The sequence below is a fragment of the Colobus angolensis genome, unplaced genomic scaffold (assembly GCF_000951035.1).
Source record: "Colobus angolensis palliatus isolate OR3802 unplaced genomic scaffold, Cang.pa_1.0 Scaffold46, whole genome shotgun sequence".
NCBI lineage: Eukaryota > Metazoa > Chordata > Mammalia > Primates > Cercopithecidae > Colobus > Colobus angolensis.
Window position 1 is genome coordinate 7,401,492 of NW_012118043.1, and position 21,130 is coordinate 7,422,621.

Sequence of the window (21,130 nt, forward strand, 5' to 3'; positions counted from 1 at the left end):
CCATGTTGGCCAGGCTGGTCTCAAACTCCTGACCTCAGGTGATCTGCCTGCCTCGGCCTCCCAAAGTGCTGGGATTACAGACATGAGCCACCACGCCTGGCTGCCTGTTCTTTTTTAAACTGAGATTTGTGCTTTGGGAGTATGTAGAGGTTTACTGGGGTTGCTCAGAGTTCCCTGGCCCAACTGATGGAGCGTCACTTTTACTCAATAATCAATAACTTAAAATATTTTAAAGTAAAATGTTCCCAATTTATAAGTGTCCAATTTGCTCATTACTGGAGGAAAATTGTGAGATATGCCGGCTTATATGAAAACCCTCACCATGGTTCCTGCCTGGTACACAATAGACACTTTATACCTATTGACTCCATAGAGATTTAAAGGGAAGTTAAAATTTATAATAGTAATTTATGGGGCAGAACTCAGAAATGGATGAAGTGAAAAGCCTTGCTTTTCTGAACTAGCAGGGAATGTGAAGATAATGATTATTTGAAAGTAGAAAATTGGGGCTGGGAGATCGAGGTGGGTGAATCACAAGGTCAGGAGAGGAGTTGGAGACCAGCCTGGCCAATATGGTGAAACCCCGTCTCTAAAAATACAAAAATTAGCTGGACGTGGTGGCAGACACCTGTAGTCTCAGCTACTCTGGAGGCTGAGGCAGGAGAATTGCTTGAACCTAGGAGGCAGAGGTTGCAGTGAGCCAAGATCGCGCCAGTGCCCTCCAGCCTGGGCGACAGAGCAAGACTGTCTCACAAAAAAAAAAAAAGAAAGAAAGAAAGTAGAAAATTGAAGAGAGGAAGGGACTGATGACAGTGAAAACATTTTTGAGGAAATTGAAGAGAAGAGCCAGAGAACTCTGACATTTTAAAGTAAGTGGTAAAGGTTGTTGCTGAAAGTGAAGGAGGTGTGGATAGAACAAGACTTGAAGTAGTCAATGACCCAAATTTGATAACCCCAAAAAGATGAGTAAAAGCATTGTGAGGTGTTGTCTCAGGAAATTGTCTCTGCTAGATCTTCTTTTTATATTCAAAGGTAACCTTAAATTTCTGTCCCATTCATGATCATCATAGAAGATCACAGCAATAAAGATTTTGACAGTAACTCAACTTGCCAAATGAGCTTTTAGGTTGTGTTTAAGACCTGTTAAAGGGGAAATATATTTTAAATCATCTTTTCTCAGCATGCCTCCTAGAGAGAATTAAGCCCACTGCCCTAAAATATCATTGTATATAATGAATTAACTTTTCTCCTAGAATGACATTTTTTGGAGAATGGAGAAAATAGTTGTTCAAATAATTGTTCTGTAATTCAAAGAAAGAATTTGGCTTGAAAATGCTATTATAAACTATTCATATTTCTGACTTGAGAGAATGTTTTAATTTTTGTTTTAAATTGTTCCAATTTTCATTAAGTTTCTGTAATTTAAATCCATTAAAATATTTCAAACATTCCCATTTGACACCAAAGGCCATCATGCACAGGGATATAACCCTTACTGATCACACATTACATTACCTAGCATTTACTAACATTTTTGCCAAGATAAATCTACCACTTTTCTCCAAAGAACTCAATATTATGATTTATGGTTACTAGGAACTTATGAATAACACTTCTTCAGAATATTTCCTGATACGACACTATTGACCTGGGCACAAAATTTTAATTTGTGAATATTTAAAATTTATTGACCGGGCACGGTGGCTTATGCCTGTAATCCCAGCACTTTGGGAGGGCGAGGCAGGTGGATCATGAGGTCAGGAAATTGAGACCATCCTGGCTAACACAGTGAAACCCCATCTCTACTAAAAATACAAAAAATTATGCACATGTAGTCCCAGCTATTCAGGAGGCTGAGGCAGAAGAGTCGCTTGAACCCAGGAGGCAGAGGTTTCAGTGAGCTGAGATCGGCACCACTGCACTCCAGCATGGGCGACAGAGCGAGACTCAAAAAAAAAAAAATTTTTTTTTTTTTACTAGATAAATCTATGAACTAGAGGTTCTCAAAATGTGGTCTTCGATTCCTTAAGAGTCCCAATACTCTTAGTAGGTCTATAAATTAAAAGTATTTTCTTAACAGTGAGACACTATTGGCACCTTTCACAATGTTGATATTTGCACTATGGTGTAAAACTAATGGAAGGTAAAACTGCTAGTGAAGTGACACCAAATTGTACTGTTAGTATATTCTTCATTGTTACACAGTTTTTTAAAAAGCCAGTTTCACTTAAGAATGTCATTGATGAAACAGTAAAACTTTTATTACCTCTCCACACTTGAGTATGCGTCTTTTAAATTCTGTGTGGTGAAATGGGGAGTATGCATAAAGCAGTTCTACTGCATACTGAAGTATGGTGGTTGTCTCAAGGGGAAACACTTGCACCGTTTTTAAGTTGTGAGCTTTACTTGAAACAATGAGAAACTCTGCTTATTCAGACTTGAATATTTGGTAGACATTTTTTAAAAACCTGAAACAGATTGGCTGGTCCCTGACAGTATTTGTTGCCAATGATAAAATTAGAGCTTTCAAGTGAAAGTTTGAATTTTGAAAAACTCACTGAACTTGATGGATTTCCAATGCCTAAAGGCTTATCAGTTGAAGTAGGTGGTGAAAATAGTGAAGGTACTTTTTTTTTATAGTATAATGATGTTGTTAGCATCTAGAAGATGTGCATAATTCAGTGAACCAGCATTTTCCAAATGACCAATGCTTAATGTTAGAAAAACATGCATGAGAGAAAGATCCATTCAAAGTATGGACTAAGCCAGTGGATTTTAATGTAACAAAGTATAAACAGCTGATTGATACGGTTTCAGATTTTACCTTTCAAGTAACCTTTAAGAAATTACCACTTCTCGAATTTCGAAGAATAACATCATATTACTTGAAAAAACTATTAAGAAATACTCCTCACTTTCCAGCTATGTGTCTGTGAGACCAGGCATTATTTTGTATACATTAACCAAAAGAACATATCACAGCATATTGAAGGCAGAAGCAGATAGTGAGAAACCATCTGTCTTCTGTTAAGTCAGATTGTAAAGAGTTTTGCAAAAATGTAAAATATTGCCACTCTTCTCACCAAATTTTTTTGAAAACATAGTTATTTTTCATAAAAACGTTATTTTAGTTAACATGCACTGGATTTATTTTTGTTATTTGAAAATGAAGTAATATATAAATATTTTAAAGTTGTCTCAGGTTTAATTTTTAACATGGTAACATGCCAATAGATAAAACTCACATAAACAAAAGCTCTTTGGGGTCCTCAAAGTTTTTAAGGAGAATCCTTAGAGCAAAAAGTTTGAAGACCACTGCTGTAAATCTTATAATGTTAAATATTCTGATTTTTTTGCATGTGTGAGTGAAGAAATAGGTGCTTAGACTTGAAACTCTGTCAAAAGCTTAGCAAAGTAGTAACTGAATTGTTTTGTAGGCCTATTCATGCAATTTATTTAGTTAAGATCTCAAACATATTTTATTTGGCTTAGCAATTTAATTTTTTTAATGTTTCTTTTTAGCCTCTGCGACTTGATATCAAAAGAAAGCTAACTGCTAGATCTGATCGAGTTAAGAGTGTGGATTTGCATCCTACAGAGCCATGGATGTTGGCAAGTCTTTACAATGGCAGTGTGTGTGTTTGGAATCATGAAACACAGGTAGGAATTTTTCAGGACTTTATTAGAAATAAAATACTATGTTAGACTGTGTTTATAATGAAAGAGAAGAAATACTGTAACAGAATCCAGAAGCTATATGTAAACCGCTTTCTCCAGTTGGTACGAAGTATTTTAAATATGAAGGAACTAACATTTATGAGGGGATAGTTTGTAGGAGAAACTGTCCTGGGTATGTTAGATATAATATTTAAATATGACAACTCTGACTTAGGTAGTATTAGCTCTTTTTTGAAATTGAGAAAACTGATGGCATTATAGGATCACTCGCTAAAGTATTTAATTGTTAATTTTCCATTCAGTGAATATTCTATCTTAAGAATGATATTTTTAAATTTATTTATTTTTCTTCCAAATGCCCAATGTAATGATATGCAGATAAATCTTTCACTCAGCTATATAGATTATATCAGGGAAATATTTATAGTCAGCTTTTGATTATACATGCATCTTACAGATTCTCTGCCTAAATGCTTGACTCATTCTCTTTCACCTGAGTAAATAACATATCCTTCGAATTAGTTTATCTCATATTTTCTAGTCTTCCTAGACTGTATTTAAGAGTACAAAGCATATAGTTAGCACTATACCATACAGTTGTGTCCACTTATGTAGTAATTATCCTTAATGTCCAAAGTTAAGTTCTTGAAATCCAGATGAGATTCACATTTGAGGAATTTAAAATGGCAGAATAGGATCAAGGAACCAAAGCCAGAAGTAAACCTAAAAACACCTTTACACTTTTATACTCACTGTAATGAAACAGAAATGACTGTACACTAAACTTATACCCTGTATTAGTCTGTTCTCACACTGCTGTAAAGAACTACCTGAGACTGGGTAATTTATGAAGGAAAGAGGTTTAATTGACTCACAGTTCCACAGGCTTAACAGGAAGCATGACTGGGAGGCCTCAGGAAACTTAAAATCTTGGCAGCAGGTGAAGGAGAAGCAAGCACCTTCTTTACATGATGGCAGGAGAGAGAGAGCGAAGTGGAAAGTGCCACACACTTTTAAACCATCAGATCTCATGAGAAATCACTATCACGAGAACAGCAAGCGGGAAATCCATCCCCACCTTCAATCACCTCCAATCCACCCCCACAATCCAATCACCTCCCACCAGGGCCTTCCTCCAATTCAACATGAGATTTGGGTGGGCATACAAATCCAAACCATGTCATAGTCCATCAGTGACATTTTATACAAATTAACATTTTGTTTTCTGTTGTATCTCAGTGCCTATAACATTACCTGGCACATAGTAAGTGCTCAATAATTATTTGTTCAATGAATGAATAATATGCATTTCACTTATCACTAGGTCAGTATTTGTGTTCTCTACAACTTCAGATCTTTATCTTGTGAATTCTTTTTGCTTTGATGCAAATAACTGCTTTTTTTTTTTCCTTTTTGTTTAGTTCTTGAGATGTTTAAAGTATTTCTGATTTTATGTTTAACAGATGTGTTGGTGTCCTCTCTCTGTGGTTATTCCTAGGGATTCCCTCTTATCAACTACATTTACCTATCTCTCGGCTCTGTCACTTGATCATCTTATGTTCTAAAGCCCAGGTGTACTTATCTTTCTCTAGGCTTTATTGTAATATATCTTTGCTTTATCTGCATTTCCGCTTTGCCTCCTTTTTTTCTTCTATACCTTTTTCTGCCCTATGACAGGACCATCTGCTTCCCCTTTCATAATTTATCTCATTGGTAATTTCATGTTTAATTTCCTTCTTTCCTCCAAGAATGGAGGTTCTGTGAGGACAAGGATTACCCTCATCTTATTTCCCACTGTTGGTCCAGTGCATGAGGCACTACCTGATACACTGTCAGGCTCCTAGTAGATAGTAAGTCTTTGTTGAATGATTGATCTGTCTTTGGTTCTCCCTGTTTTTTCCCTGTGTTCATACCACCAACAGTATTTACCACTCCTGTATTGAGAGCAAATTCTTGAGAGAGCCAAAAAGGTTTTTGGAAGTAAAAAGGGTTTTAAATGTACTTGAATTTCAAATAAGGAGATACTATATATTCTTTGAGGTGGTACATGCAGTGGTTTAAAAAACACAGTATTTTAGGATTTGAAGCCAACTTGCTGATTAAATTATATAGGTTAGCCTTTTAACTATGCTGAGCCTCTTTATTTATCTAAAGTAAAGATGATATTATTGCCTTCCCTATGTCACAGGATTGTCAAAAAGATAAAATTAGATAAAATTGTATATGAAACCTAAGTACCATATAAGTATTAGTCATTAGTTATACTTTCCTAATCTACATTGAGTATTTGTATGTATTGCATGTGTAGCTTTTCTTACTCTTCATTTGCATCAGTCATAGCCCCTAACATGGCGTTAAGCCTTGACTATTTGCTCTGCAGCTGCTTTATTTTTACTGCTTAGATCCCTGAGTTTGTTGGCTCCTCATGAGAGCTTGTGTGGATTTTTCTGCTGTATTACAGATTGCATGTTCTGTCTACTCTCGGTGTCTCTATCATAGTCAGCTGGTAGTGATTCTACAGGTTGGAGTTGAAGTGCCTACTCATTCAGCCTTTGTCTAAAGAATCTTTGAACTCTGGCTTGAAAAGTCAGAGTGGGACAGTTCTTATGAACTGGTCCCTATTACTTTTTTAGTGCACATGGTTAATCAAGCAGTAAGATTATATTGGTTTCTTAGTTATTTCTTTTTTGCTCTCTGATACAAAAAAGGATTGGAAAATGATAGTTTGGCTTTCAGACTTTTAAGAACAGGCATCAAAGAAGGAGAATATAGAGGCATACCAGTGTCTCTGCTTTTTCTTGGAGAGTCTTCTAGTTTTCTACCTTTATCCTATGTGTATAATTCCATTCTGAGTACCTCGGAGGAAAATATAGGTCACTGTGTTTTTATTTTTTTAAAAAAATAAATAATAACATTTGTATGGAATCATATTGCTAAAACATGCAAAAGAATTGTACCTTATTCATGAGTCACTTTTATGGGTTTCAATTTCAAAAAGACTGACTAGGTGTGGTGGCCTGTAACCCCAGCACTTGGGAGGCTGAGACGGGTGGATCACTTGAGGCCAGGAGGTCGAAACCACCCTGGCCAACATGGTGAAACCCTGTCTGTATGAAAAATACAAAAATTTGCTTGGCATGGTGGCGCACACCTGTAATCCCAGCTACTTGGGTAACTGAAGCATAAGAATCACTTGAACCTGGGAGGCGATGGTTGCAGTGAGCCAAGATTCTGCCACTGTATTGCACTTCAGCCTGGGTGACAGAGTGAGACTGTCTCAAAAAAAAAAAAAGAAAAAGAAACTAAGAGCTAATTCATTCAACAAATACTTATTACACACTAATTTAGTGTGCCAGCCACTGTTCTAGCTTCTGCCTATACAGTGTGAAAAATATTCCTGCCTTTAGAGAGCTTAGCAGGAAAGATTGGCACTAAATGTAATTATGAGGTGCTACATTATGAAAGGGAAGTACAGGTTTCCATGGGTGGATTTTCAAGGCAGAGAGAACAAGAGCAGAGGTAAGGCTGGGAGTAGCCAAAGGTGAGGCTAGAAAAGGGAGGGAAGGGCTGGAGCACAGCGGATCTGGAATACCATCTTGTGGACATTTGCTTTCTCTTGTCTTTTAAAAAGTGTTGTAATTTTGAATCTATTAAAAGATAATTCGTCTTTTTAAAAAATTTTAATGTTGACTTTTTATATTTTAGCCTGAGAATATATTAAAATGAGAAGTGATCTTAAAAATTGGATGTTTGAAATATAACAGAGTAGATTTTGTGGTTATTTTCTTGCAGCTCAATTTGTGTATTCTTTTTACATTTTAAAGACACTGGTGAAGACATTTGAAGTATGTGATCTTCCTGTTCGAGCTGCAAAGTTTGTTGCAAGGAAGAATTGGGTTGTGACAGGAGCAGTAAGTAATTAATATGAATCTCTATTCCCATTTTCTGAATTGGTGAATGATTATGTAAGTTAGTTGCAGGATTTTGATTCCCGATTTGTTATGTTAATTACAGCAATGTTTTGAAGCGTAGACTTCATTCCTTGAGCCTGTGATGCAGTTTTTTTGTATAATTTACTTGATAATAGGGATGATGGTTTTAAAATTTCTGTTTCTAGGATGACATGCAGATTAGAGTGTTCAATTACAATACTCTGGAGAGAGTTCATATGTTTGAAGCACACTCAGACTACATTCGCTGTATTGCTGTTCATCCAACCCAGCCTTTCATTCTAACTAGCAGTGGTAAGAGATGACCTTTTTTGGTCATGTGCGTCTCTTTGGGTAATTCATTTTCATTCACTGAGACATGCTATTCTTTAACTGCTGTTACAAATAGAATTCTAATTCCAAGCAGCCTTTAAACTGTTTAGATCTATTACTGTGCTATTGATGCTGCTTGTGTTTGTACTTTAATGAAGTATCAACTGTACTTAGGATATGTGTAATGATTGCTCCAATTCCTGTCAGAGAAGACCTACAAGTCTAGATGTTTAAACATCTGCTGAACAGAAAGGTCATTTACATGTTGATGAGTGAGTTTTTGGCAGATTGCCATAGAGCCTAGTCGGTTCAATCTTCATAATCAAACTAGTTTGCTCCTTGGTATTGTGTATAAATTAGTAGACCTCTTGGAGGACTGGCAAAAGAGGTAGCACTGAATTGGTAATAGCTCTTTGAAATGTGTTTAAATTAAAAATTGAGAAGTAATTTAAAACTTTAAAAACCAATCTTATGAGGGCAAATGCTTATTCTCTACATAGTCATTGCTATCAGTATTCAGTCACGCTTAGATTCTAATCAAACTTGTATGACTCTTTGGTCATTCTTTAATGCCCACTGAATTTTTAAGTTTTTTCACAAAATTTTTATATTTGCTATTTCTAATCTACTTTATTTATTTTATCTCCACTTTTCTGTAGAGAGTTAAATTTATTTTTAAGATAAATAAGCATTTTGAAAACTCTATTTGGTTTTGATTCTATTTCTGTAAGTCATGGATTATGTGGTTTATGTTAGGTTTGCTTCCTCTAAAGACTGTGTCTTACTTATGAAGTGAAAAAATAGAAATTACAACTAACTTGAGACTCTCTTTTGGCCTAGATGACATGCTTATTAAGCTCTGGGACTGGGATAAAAAATGGTCTTGCTCACAAGTGTTTGAAGGACACACCCATTATGTTATGCAGATTGTGATCAACCCCAAAGATAACAATCAGTTTGCCAGTGCCTCTTTGGACAGAACTATCAAGGTAGGGTGTCCACATTTTGTGTCAGTTATCATTATTAGTGAACTATACTTGCCTTAGGTGTTTTACTATTGACTGGCCAGAAATTTATCCATCTTAAAAGTTTTTCTCAAAAGTCTATTTTGAAGTAAAAATAGGATTTCTCATTTTAATCCAAAGGACATGTTCTGTTTAGAAAAATATTGTGGCAACTCAGTGCTCTTAATGAGGAGCGTTTTTCTGTGTGGAAGCAGCATGTTATAAAAATTTTTTAGCCTTTGGAAACCCAGAATAAGAAAAATGCCAGTATCCTTTCTAGGATACTACTTTCCTCTCCTTTTAGTATTCATTGTTGACTTCTGCTCATCGTTCATCTATTTTACATTTAAATTCCATATGCCTCTATTCTGTCTTTCTTACTCCATTTCACCACACTGCTGTCTGTTATCTTCCTGACACATAGATTGCATCTTGTCAGTTCCTGATCTAAGGATAAAGTCCAAATGCCTTAGTGTGGAATACAAGGATTTCCAAGACTAGCCTGGGCTAATATTATACGAGATCTCCTAAAACCCTGGTCTACTCACCATCCTCTAGAGGCCATGAATGTTCATAAAACCTTACTTCATTGAACTTTTCCATCTGCCTGCACTTCCCTTTATTTTCCTGTTGTGATATATTTTTTCCTCCGGAGAACTACTCAGCTTTTAAGGCTTAGCACAAATATTTACTCTTGAGAAGCTCTTGTCAGGCATCCACTTCATTTCTAGGTAGAGCCAGTTATGCTTATCCCATTTCTTCCATTGCTTTTTGCCTCTGTTTCAGCCTTTCTCAGAATGAATTATAATTACATGTTTTTGGAAATCTTTATCTCCTGAAATACTGAATTTGGGGGGTAGAAACTATGTGTCACTCCCTTTCCCCAAACATTCAGTAGCAAACAGCAAAGTGCCTTACCTGATCTAGGTGCTTAATACATGTTGCAGTGAGGGCAATCATGATCCTTTTTTAAATCATAATATTTAAAATACTTCCATGCTGGGCGCAGTGGCCCATGCCTATAATCCCAGCACTTTGGGAGGCCGAGACGGGCTGATCACGAGGTCAGGAGATCAAGACCATCCTGGCTAACATGATGAAACCCTGTCTCTACTAAGTAAATTCAAAAAATTAGCTGGGCGTGGTGGCGGGCGCCTGTAGTCCCAGCTACAGGCTGCAGACTACAGCCTGTAGTCGGCAGGCTGCGGCAGGAGAATGCCTTGAACCTGGGAAGCGGAGCTTTCAGTGAGCCGAGATCAAGCCACTGCCCTCCAGCCTGGGCGACAGAGCGAGACTCCATCTAAAAATAAATAAATAAATAAATAAATAAATAAAATATTTCCATATGCATTGAATTAAAATAAATTAACTTTTGCTTACACGTTTGCTTTCACCTGTATAAAACACTGTTACTAGTTTTTCTTTATGTAAAATGTTATGTGTCTGAATATCTTAGGGTTTTGACCTTAGTTATTTTGCCTTTGATTGGATTTTCCTTGCTTTTGACATAGATTAACTTTGAAATTAGTTGTAAACTTTTGTTTTACTAAATTAGGTTTATCTTGAGAGCAAGAATTGTCTTATCTTCAGTTCCAGTAAAGTTCATTTTATACAGTCATTGGTAAACATTTGTTACACATATTTATACTCCCCACAGGGCCTCCCATATGGTAGACACTCAGTAAATATTTGTAAATTAATTCTGTGCTGTGGTAATTTTTAAGAATTTTCTACACTTTAAATTTTTAATTAGGCAGTAATTTTCTCCTTTAAATATATCTTCATTTTTATTTATTTATATATTTTTGAGTTATGGTCTGTGTTGCCTGGGCTGGAGTGCAGTGTCATGATCACAGCTCACTGTAACCTCAAACTTCTGGGCTAAAGCGATCCTCCTGCCTCAGCCTCCTGAGTTGTTAGGACTATATGCGTGTGCCTTCATGCCCAGCTAATTTTTTACTTTTTCCTTTTTTGTAGCGGCGAGGTCTTACCATGTTGCCCAGATTGGTCTTGAACTCTTGGGCTCAAGTGATCCTTCCACCTCAGCCTCCTAAAGTGCTGGGATTACAGGTGTGAGCCACCACACCTAGCCACTTTTAATATATCTTACTAAATCCACTTTCATGAGCTGTATATTAAATCTATTATAAAATAATTTCGTACCCTTGAAGTGGTGTTTTTCAAAGTCTTAAACATCTAGATTCCTGGGCTTCACTGTGGATTGACTGAATTATAATCTCTAGAGATAAAGCCTGAAAATTGGCACTTCTTTTAAAGAACGCCATAGTGATTTTGCCCCCTGAGAATTCAAGTAAAATGAGAAATAACAAAAACCAAACAGTATAAAAAATAAAATTTCATAGCTCTTCTCTCCTGGGCTTTGGCATTTTACATAATGTGTCAGAAATGTGGTAGATTTGCCTTTTGAAAAGCAAGGCCCCATATTGACTGGCGGATGCTGTTTCTCTCTGCAGGTGTGGCAGTTGGGCTCTTCGTCACCAAACTTCACTTTGGAAGGACATGAGAAGGGCGTGAATTGTATTGATTACTACAGTGGTGGGGACAAACCATACCTCATTTCAGGTGCAGATGACCGTCTTGTTAAAATATGGGATTATCAGGTACAGTTTTTCATAACCTTACTTCCATATGTTAGATATGTTTCTTACTATTTCTTATAGGACAGTTAAGACTTGGGTTGTTGAAATCTGTTCACAGCATAATAACTTAAGGTATCAGTATTTGCACCTAAACTGTGTTCCCAGAAGTCTCCATAAAAATGAAAACAATGTATACATATCAAGATTTTAAAAATAAAATACCAACGTGTTCATATTTCATTTTGTAATTGCCTGTAGAAATTTTAACATTTTAATGTTGAATTATCCTCCATAATCTTCATTGATAGACTTCTATTCATTTTTGTAAGCTAGCAGATCAACAAATACCAACCATTTTGCCAAATAGTACTCTTGTAAACCTAGTTATGAACTCTTGTTAACGTGCTTCCTATCTCTAAGATTTTCTTATATTTAGATATTTTTGTTTTCCACATCAAAAGTTCCCATAAGCAATTAATAAAATGAGGCCTAGAGAGTGTGTTTCACCTTGAAACATTTTCACATTTGTACTTAAATCCAGAATAAAAATATTAAAGGCTAAAGCAGTACTGTCTACTTAGCCAGTGATAGTAAATGTGGGTTTTAAGGGGAAAATCTATTACCCTGAGAATTTGGGGAAATAATATTCAGACGAAAGCCTTCTTGGGTTTTTTCCGCTTCTTTAAATATGATAGTTACATTTACATTTATTTTACAAAGTAATTAGATAAAATATTCATATATACAACAAGATCATCCTATGTCAAAAACTTCTGTACTGGATATTATTTAGATTGTCATGACTACTATCATTTATAATATATCTGTACATTGAGAAAATTAAGAGTGGGCTGGTTACATGTTTTTCACTAATAAAAAATGTTTTCTATGTCTTAATTACAGAATAAAACATGTGTGCAGACACTGGAAGGACATGCCCAAAATGTGTCTTGTGCCAGCTTTCATCCTGAGTTGCCAATCATTATCACAGGTTCAGAAGATGGTAAGTTAGAAGGGTATGTTTATTCCTGTGCTGGTAACTACTACTTAGTAGGCATTTAAAGCAAGTAATGTCTCTGCATTATAATTGGAGGTTTCCAAGGATTTTGATATTTTTAGTAAAGTACCAGACTTAAGCTATAAAAGAGTAAAAGGGCATTATATTCATCATCATCATCATCATCATTCTCACGTATTTTGATTCTGTCACTTAAGAGGACCATCAGATGTCCTGAAGAAAAACTGAAAAAGCATGTGCTTTGGAGTCAAACAAACCTGGATTCAAAATCAGGCTCTGTTATGTTATGAATGTGTGGTTTGGGCAGATTATGAAATGGAAACACATATATCTGCTTCGTAGGATTATAGTGAGAAGAAATCATGCGTAGAAAGCATCTGGCATATAGGAAACACTCTACCCAGGAAATCCTGTTATTATTTCATGTTTAAAATCATAATTCTTAGTTTTTGCTTCTTATACGTTATCTGTTATGTTTATGTTGCTTTTAAAAATCATTTAAAGACAGTAGATCAAAAAATTGGTCATTAAGCTGCCACAAGTGTTATCTATTTGAATAGAAAGACTTCTATGGCTCTCTTTCACCTGACAGTTTATCATCGGATGTTTGTATCAAAAGGGAATATTTACATTGTTCTTTTTAGGAACAGTACGTATTTGGCATTCAAGCACCTACCGGCTTGAGAGCACACTGAATTATGGAATGGAGAGGGTATGGTGCGTGGCCAGTCTAAGAGGGTCAAACAATGTCGCTTTGGGCTATGATGAAGGCAGCATCATTGTTAAGGTAATTATACTATCCCTCTCAGTAGGTGGATATAGGCAAAACCATTTTCTTTGTATTTTAGTACCATCATCTTCCAAGTCACCAGTTTTGTAAAACTGGCACTTCTTTCATTAAGCACTAGACATTAAGCAATGAAGATTTAAAGTGGAAGAAAGGAAACGGAGCTCTCTGTTAGGTGAAAAAATAATCTGTTTTGTTGTGGTTTTATTCATTTTCCTTTTCACTGTTGAAGGTTATTTGTCTTCCTTTCAGCTTGGTCGGGAGGAACCTGCCATGTCCATGGATGCCAATGGAAAGATAATTTGGGCCAAGCATTCAGAAGTCCAGCAGGCCAACCTAAAAGCAATGGGAGATGCTGAAATTAAAGATGGAGAAAGATTGCCACTGGCAGTGAAGGATATGGGTAGTTGTGAAATATACCCTCAGACTATTCAGCACAATCCTAATGGGCGGTAAGCCATCACCAAAATTTGTCTCTCAGCTTCTGTGTATGTTAGAACAGGTTTGCAGATCCACAGTCTACTCTTGCCCTGTGGTTGGCATCTCTAATCATTCCTCAATGTGCTTTTGCCCTGGCTTCATAGTCCTCAGTACAGCTGCAGGCAGCCATGCCACTTGATAAAGTTGGCACAAAAGATGGAGCATGTTTCCCCTCTGGCCTTGTTCTATACCACACAATTTTGAATAGTTAAATAGTACTGTTTACTGTTATTTCACATGCATTGAGTTTGTGTTCTTATGTGCTCCTTTGAGGGCAAGGAGTATGTCTTATGCTGAGACTTAGGAGGTGCCGTCTCTAAATGCTTGCTGACTCACTGCTCTTAAGAAGAAAACCTGACGCTGAGATATGTGTCTTTTGAAAAAGTTTTGGGATTGGTAATAATTCTGTTTCTTATTTGTAATTTGAACTGTCAGTTTAATTTCTCCCTTAAGATTTATAAGTCACCAAACATCTTGTGAGAGAGGAGTTTCTAGCACAGTGAAGTCTAAATCTGTGGAGCTTTAAAATTATTTTACAGCAGGTCTGGGCATCTTATAATGTTATGCTGAATACTGAAAAAGACAAAAGATATAAACCAAGTATGCTGCCTAGTTCAGTAAATGGTATCCATAATTATTTGTAACGTAATTGTCTTATGAAGGTTAAGAATGCATTATGCGCATTTCCCTTAATATCATAAAACATTCTTGGCTATAAGTTTTGCCTTTGCCAGTCTTTTGATACCAGCCTTTACAGTGTTATAAATAACTTTAAAGATAGTTGTTTTATGTCCATTGGGAAAATTTTAGTTGACTATGCAGCATTGTCTTTTTCTCAGTATTTAAATGTTAAAATATCCTCTGTATTTTGATTAATTTAACAGTCTTTAAATACTGGAGTGAGATATTTTTATTCATTTGAGTGATCAGCTTTAAAATGAAGATAGTCTTTGTAATAATATAGTGCCTTCCTGTGGTATAAATGTTATGAGCAAAGTGCTATGCATCTTGGTGCTCAACAAATACTGGTTGAATAATTGGAATCCTCCTCCTTTGCATCTCCAGCCATTCTCACCTTCCTATCTCCAGTTGCCTTTATTTATGAGAAGGCCATTCCAATAACATTTCAGCAGTAATGCTGTATTCATAATTTCCTTTTTAATTTGTTGGCTAGAATTTTTTTTGTAGCTTTGTATTCAAAGATATGTATAACTTTTAAAAGACGTTAAATTGTAATAATGAACTAAAATAACATTTGTTATTAGAATTCTTTTACCATAACAAGAATTATTGTTTCTTAACTTCTACATGTCTTTGGTCCTTTGTACTCTTCTCCCTGGCTTCTGTGATTTCTAGGTTTGTGGTGGTGTGTGGTGATGGGGAGTATATCATCTACACAGCAATGGCATTGAGAAACAAGAGCTTTGGATCTGCTCAGGAGTTTGCATGGGCCCACGATTCTTCAGAGTAAGTTTTGGCTGCGTGATAGCCAGCTTGCCGTGATTGCAGATGTGTTGTGTGCTGCTTGAGGACTCTCAAGGCTTGATGCGGGCTGCGCTTCTCTGTGTTAAAAAACAGTTCTCACCAGAGCTGTCCGTAAGATTCAAGTCAGAGGCAACTGTATAGCGTGAGCTGTCTTTGTCCTTTCTTTGTTCTGTGTTGAGCTGGCTCACTCAAACTGATAAAATAATCCCATTTAACTGGGGACCCAGCACCCATTTCTTTGGTGGAGCCCATGGCAGGACCTGGTGCTTTATGGGCTTAAGGCACAGTAGACCCTCATGTCTGCTTTGGCAGGCCTTGGCATGCCCTCCCTATGATGTAGTGTCCTGGTGCTACTGCCCTTTGTGAGCTACTTGGGGATGATGTTGTGATTTGATCATTTTGATGAGAAATTTATGAAATCTTTTTTAAAACTTATTTTCTGTGATAATACCCGCTGCCCATTCTTAACAAATTTCTGTCTGAATTCAGAATGTTCATAAAATGTTCTCATTAAAAGCAGGAAAGATCATTTAACTCTGACTTTTTTACTAGTCATTGGCTCTGGTTCCTTTTTCATTCCTGTTTAATGCATGTAATAAACATTAGGGGTTTAGTGTTTTCAGACCACACAAGTGAATTACATCTTCACAGTTTTTTTTTAGTTTTGTTTGCCTCACATTTTATGTTGCATCTTGCCCCCAACAGTGGGGTAACTTAAGCTCAGCACTGCGTAATAAGATACATTTTTTTAAATGTTAACAACAGTAAGATTTATTGAGAGGTATGGAATTGTTCTGATCTCCTCATAAATTTCCTAAATACACTTATGTACATATAGTTCTGTGTATTCAAAGGTACTGTGTTATCTTAAGCAAAATTATAGTTGATGAATTGCCCTCTCTGAGCATACCTCTTCCTCTATTTTGATAGTTCCTTTTTTTCAGCTTTATCCAGCCAAGGCCTTGCTCAGCATCTTTCCTGTCTTGAGCAAAGCCCTCATCACACCACTTCCTCACACAGTCTCAAATATCCAGTGATAGCCACAGCCACTTTTTTCAATGCAGAGGCCTGAATATAATCTGTTGTTGCTGATCATTGCTGACTAATGAGCCATTTGTCACAGTTTTTATTACTTAAATCAACTTTATTGAGGTATGATTTACAGAATACAGAATGTATCATTTAATTGTATAGCGGTCCCCCCATCTGTGGTTTCCCTTCCTGCAGTTTTAGTTACCCACAGTCAACTGTGTTCCAAAAATATTAAGTGGAAAAGTCCAGAAATAAACAACTCTTAAGTTTTAAATTGCCCAGTGTTCTGAGTTGCATGATGAAATCTTGAGCCATCCTACCTGGGACGTGACTCATCCCTTTGCCTAGCATATCTATCCACATTGTATATGCTATCCACCTTACATTTAGGAAAAAACGTGTATATAGGGTTCAGTACTGTCTGAGGTTTCAGGCATCCACTGGGGCTTAGAACGTATCCCCCGTGGATAAGGGAGGACTACTGTTCATGTCAGTAGATTTGGGCAAACATATGTAATCCGTAACCAATAGCACAATCAAATTATAGAACATTTCTATCATCCCCCCAAAATCCCCTTGTCTCCATTAACAGTCTGTCCACATCCCCTACCCACCCATTCCCCAGGCCCAGGAAAACACTGATGAGAGCCTCTTGTCTCTATATGGATTAGAGTTGTCTTTAGAGTTTCGTATAAATGGAATCATATGGTATGTACTCTTGTGTCTAGCATCTTTTGTTCAGTATAATGTTTTTTGAGATTCATCCATATTCTTGCCTGGATCAGTATTGGTTTATTTGCAGAGTATTATTCCATTATATGAATATACTACAATTTGTTTAAGCATTCACCTGTTATGGACATCTGGGTCATTTTTATTTACTAAAGTGGTTTGTAAGCCCTAGTAATTCATGTCATATACAGTAAAAAACCCTTTCATCATTTGTCCAACTGTAAGGAGTTCTCTGATCTCTTAGGAAAACAGTACATCAGAGAATCTTCAAATATTTATTTTATATTTTTGCATAATTACTGAAAAATATTTGAAGATATTTCCAACATTTGGTGGAATTATGATGTAGTATATAACATGTTATGTTTGCCTTCCCTTTTTTCTCCCAGGTATGCAATAAGAGAGAGCAACAGTGTTGTAAAGATATTTAAGAACTTTAAGGAAAAAAAATCATTTAAACCAGATTTTGGAGCAGAAAGTGAGTGTGGTCTACATATTACATTTTTAAATTCTTTATAATGGCTCCAAAATGCCTAAGCAAAACTCTTTTTATGTTCCCTTTAGGTATCTACGGCGGCTTCTTATTGGGAGTCAGATCTGTAAATGGCTTAGCTTTCTATGACTGGGACAATACAGAACTCATACGAAGAATTGAAATTCAGCCCAAACATGTGAGTTTCCCCCTCTGTTGTTGTTTTTGGAATATTTATTTTTGTGATGAGTTCTGGGTCCCTAAGGCCAAGAAGTGCCTTGTACCCTGCTGTCCCTCTTCCATTATCAAAAGCCATTTAAAATATAAAACAGCACTTAGAATTTAAATAACTTTTTATACTTTTGAAATACACATTGTCTATGGCCTCATTAGGGTACGACAATCCTGATTTTCTGAGCAATTGGAGGTAAGTGGCAGTGCCATTTTGACAGAGGAAAAATGCATGCTTTGACAACAAGAAGTCAGAGAATTCTTGACTTGGAAATGCCTTCTTCCACGTAGTTCAGAAAACCTTTTCATATGTTTTGATGATAGCTGCTTGAACTTGAGGTGACCATCTCCAGTGACAAAGTGTTTACTTTTAGAAGTGCCCGCTGCTTTGACAGTTTTCACTGTCAGGAGATTATCTGTGGAAACAAACCAGCTTTTCTGGGGTCTGGTTCTAGAGTGTGCATTCTCAATGGGTGTAAAAATTGGCTTGGGGGGCTTCCTCTTTATGAATAAAGCATAGCTATACATATGTGTATGCATTATGTATGTATATCTGTGGTGTTAACATTTCATTGGGGGAGGTGATTAGAAAAATGTCCAGAAAGACTTCTAGGGAGGGTGGGTGAAAATGAAAAAAAAAGAAAAAGTGATAAACACTGTTCTAGAGCAATAGGGAACAGGCTACTGGTCCTCTATGTAGCACATTCAGTGTTTACTGACAGCTCTCCTTTCCTGTCTCACTTTGGACTTTCTATTGCTAGGCTAAATAGCATAGCCCTGCCCTGTCCACCCTCCCAAATAATGCCACATAGAGTTGTTAAGTGAATACTTATTATCTTGATATAAGAAGGTAAATGTTGTAAGAAACCAAGTATGTGCAGTTTGTCATATCCACTCAGAAATCCAAATCAGTTGTCTATGATTTTGTTGTGTTGCAGATTTTCTGGTCTGACTCTGGAGAGCTAGTCTGTATTGCTACTGAGGAATCATTTTTTATCCTTAAGTATCTGTCAGAAAAAGTCTTGGCTGCACAGGAAACACATGAGGGAGTTACTGAAGATGGCATTGAAGATGCCTTTGAGGTAATTGCATCAGCACAACTTTCGCTTTTAGCTTTGTATTTAAATGATTTATATTCTTACAACAGACTTTACTGATTTTAACATTTCGTTATAAATTAGGTTTGAGGAGACAGCATTTAAGGATTTCTGGTGAAATGTGAAAATTAAAATCTTGACTTATAGATCAAACTTTGAAAATATGTTTAAAAGAAATTTGTGCTTTGATTTTAGGAATTCTTTAGACTTACTTTGATATCTTTCAGTAAAGAAATTGTAGTTGTTTTGGTCCTAAGACTATTTAGTCAGTGACTTAAATGAGCTCCCAAATGGTAAATCATTCATTATGCAGATATCCTAGATTTTGTGAAATACTTAATATTTCATTTTCAAGTTATGAAGGGTCTAAATTTAGATCAGTGTTCTTTTATATCATGGTTTTGGCCCAACAATGAGATTTCACATTACAAATACTAATCTAGGAATCTGTTTTTTTTTTTTTTTTTTTTCTGTTTTGAGCCTAAGGGTTATATTGAGTAGGAATCTGTTCTTAAATGAAGAAAGAAATTCCAGCCAGTTGCAGTGGCTCACACCTATAATCCCAGCACTTTGGGAGGCCAAAGTGGGCAGATCACTTGAGGTCAGGAGTTTAAGACCTGACCTTAACTTGGCATGGTGAAACCCTGTCTCTGCGAAAAACATAAAAATTAGCCAGGCATGGTGGCAGGCACCTGTAATCCCAGCTACTTGGGAGGCTGAGGCAGGAGAATCACTTGAATCCGGGAGGTCTCCACCCGGATTGGCAGTGAGCAGAGGTTACACCACTGTACTCTAGCCTGGGCAACAGAGACTCCATCTCAAAAAAAATTCCAAGGAAAATTTTTCTTTCTGGAAATAGGAAGGATTTTACTTTGCATTCCTTATTCTACCATATCACCCTCAAATATATTCAGCTTTTTATTGAGAGATTTCTGATGTTGGATAAAGTAATAGTCTTTATTTTCTTTCTGCAGGTTCTTGGTGAGATTCAGGAAATTGTGAAAACGGGGCTTTGGGTAGGCGATTGCTTCATTTACACAAGTTCTGTGAACAGATTAAATTATTATGTTGGAGGAGAAATAGTCACCATTGCCCACTTGGACAGGTACCTGAGTATCATTTTGCATTTGTCCTGTATTTTAGCAAAATCTGTTGCTGGCTTGTAGCAATGATAGGCTGATTTTTCAATGGTATAGTTTTAGTAGGTTGTCGGTTGTTAACCAAAAATGCATCAATCAGACGGGAAGGTTTTGAGCAAGAGGCAGGTTGGCGGGGTGTGTGTTTGTGTAATTGCAGATTTGAATTTCTAACTTGGTTTCTGTGTCTTTTATAGGACGATGTATCTCCTAGGCTACATTCCTAAAGACAACAGGCTTTATCTGGGGGATAAAGAATTGAACATCGTTAGCTATTCCCTGCTGGTTTCAGTCCTGGAATACCAGACAGCCGTCATGCGGAGGGACTTTAGCATGGCTGATAAGGTCCTTCCTACCATTCCAAAAGAACAGAGGACCAGAGTTGCACACTTTTTGGAAAAACAGGTAAGCAGTTTTGTTTTGTGTTTTCTTTTTGTTTTTTAAAACTAGCAATTTGAAAGCAAATTAGTATGGAGTTGAAAAACTTTATTTCTTAATTGCCAACTGATTTCTGTGGCAATAGAATTTCTCCTGTGAGTTTAAGGCACTTGTTACAGCATATGATGCACCCTTCTTACACTCTTCCTTCTGCTTTCTCAGTGCCCCCTTTAAATGTTAGAGGTGATTTATCAGTCTTCCTCTTCTGTGCTTCTTTTCCAGTTTCCTGGTATTTTCAGTTCTACACTACATTTTTCTCTTTATCCCATCTGCTTTTTTAAAAAATTGTGATTAAAATACATATAACATAAAATGTACCATGACATGACTTTTTCTTATGTAGTGTTTTTTAAGCAAAGTTACATATGTGCAAAGCATAAAATAAGTTTTGCAAAGTTTAAGAAAAAAGCAGCCCTCCCTCCTTTTTGCTTCCTGCTCCCTAGAGGTAATTACTTTATTTTATCTAATTCTTTTGGTATTTATTTCTGTAACTTCATGCAGTATAGCAGTTTCTTCATTTCTTAGCTTTAGGTATTTCTTGTGACTTCCCCCCTGTAGATGAGGATTTCACCTTCTTTCATTCCCCTGCGTCTACCACATACACGCCACTTTCCTATCCTTCATCTCCCAGAATAGTTCTAATTTTGATTGATCACTACTCAAATGTTTACATTATTA

At 36.4% G+C, this 21,130-nt stretch overlaps 1 protein-coding gene across 4 annotated transcripts in view; it reads left to right on the forward strand.

Moving 5' to 3' along the window:
- Nucleotides 1-21,130, forward strand: part of COPB2 (coatomer protein complex, subunit beta 2 (beta prime)) — a 32,174-nt gene that overhangs the window by 3,029 nt on the left and 8,015 nt on the right. For all 4 annotated transcript variants that reach the window (XM_011958123.1, XM_011958124.1, XM_011958125.1 and 1 more), the window contains exons 2-15: nucleotides 3,523-3,660; nucleotides 7,503-7,589; nucleotides 7,796-7,922; nucleotides 8,781-8,929; nucleotides 11,419-11,565; nucleotides 12,448-12,547; nucleotides 13,207-13,349; nucleotides 13,602-13,801; nucleotides 15,186-15,296; nucleotides 17,468-17,556; nucleotides 17,643-17,749; nucleotides 18,720-18,863; nucleotides 19,853-19,983; nucleotides 20,212-20,419. In XM_011958123.1, coding sequence (XP_011813513.1) covers nucleotides 3,523-3,660; nucleotides 7,503-7,589; nucleotides 7,796-7,922; nucleotides 8,781-8,929; nucleotides 11,419-11,565; nucleotides 12,448-12,547; nucleotides 13,207-13,349; nucleotides 13,602-13,801; nucleotides 15,186-15,296; nucleotides 17,468-17,556; nucleotides 17,643-17,749; nucleotides 18,720-18,863; nucleotides 19,853-19,983; nucleotides 20,212-20,419 — 1,881 coding nt within the window. The remainder of the gene's footprint in view (nucleotides 1-3,522; nucleotides 3,661-7,502; nucleotides 7,590-7,795; nucleotides 7,923-8,780; nucleotides 8,930-11,418; nucleotides 11,566-12,447; nucleotides 12,548-13,206; nucleotides 13,350-13,601; nucleotides 13,802-15,185; nucleotides 15,297-17,467; nucleotides 17,557-17,642; nucleotides 17,750-18,719; nucleotides 18,864-19,852; nucleotides 19,984-20,211; nucleotides 20,420-21,130) is intronic.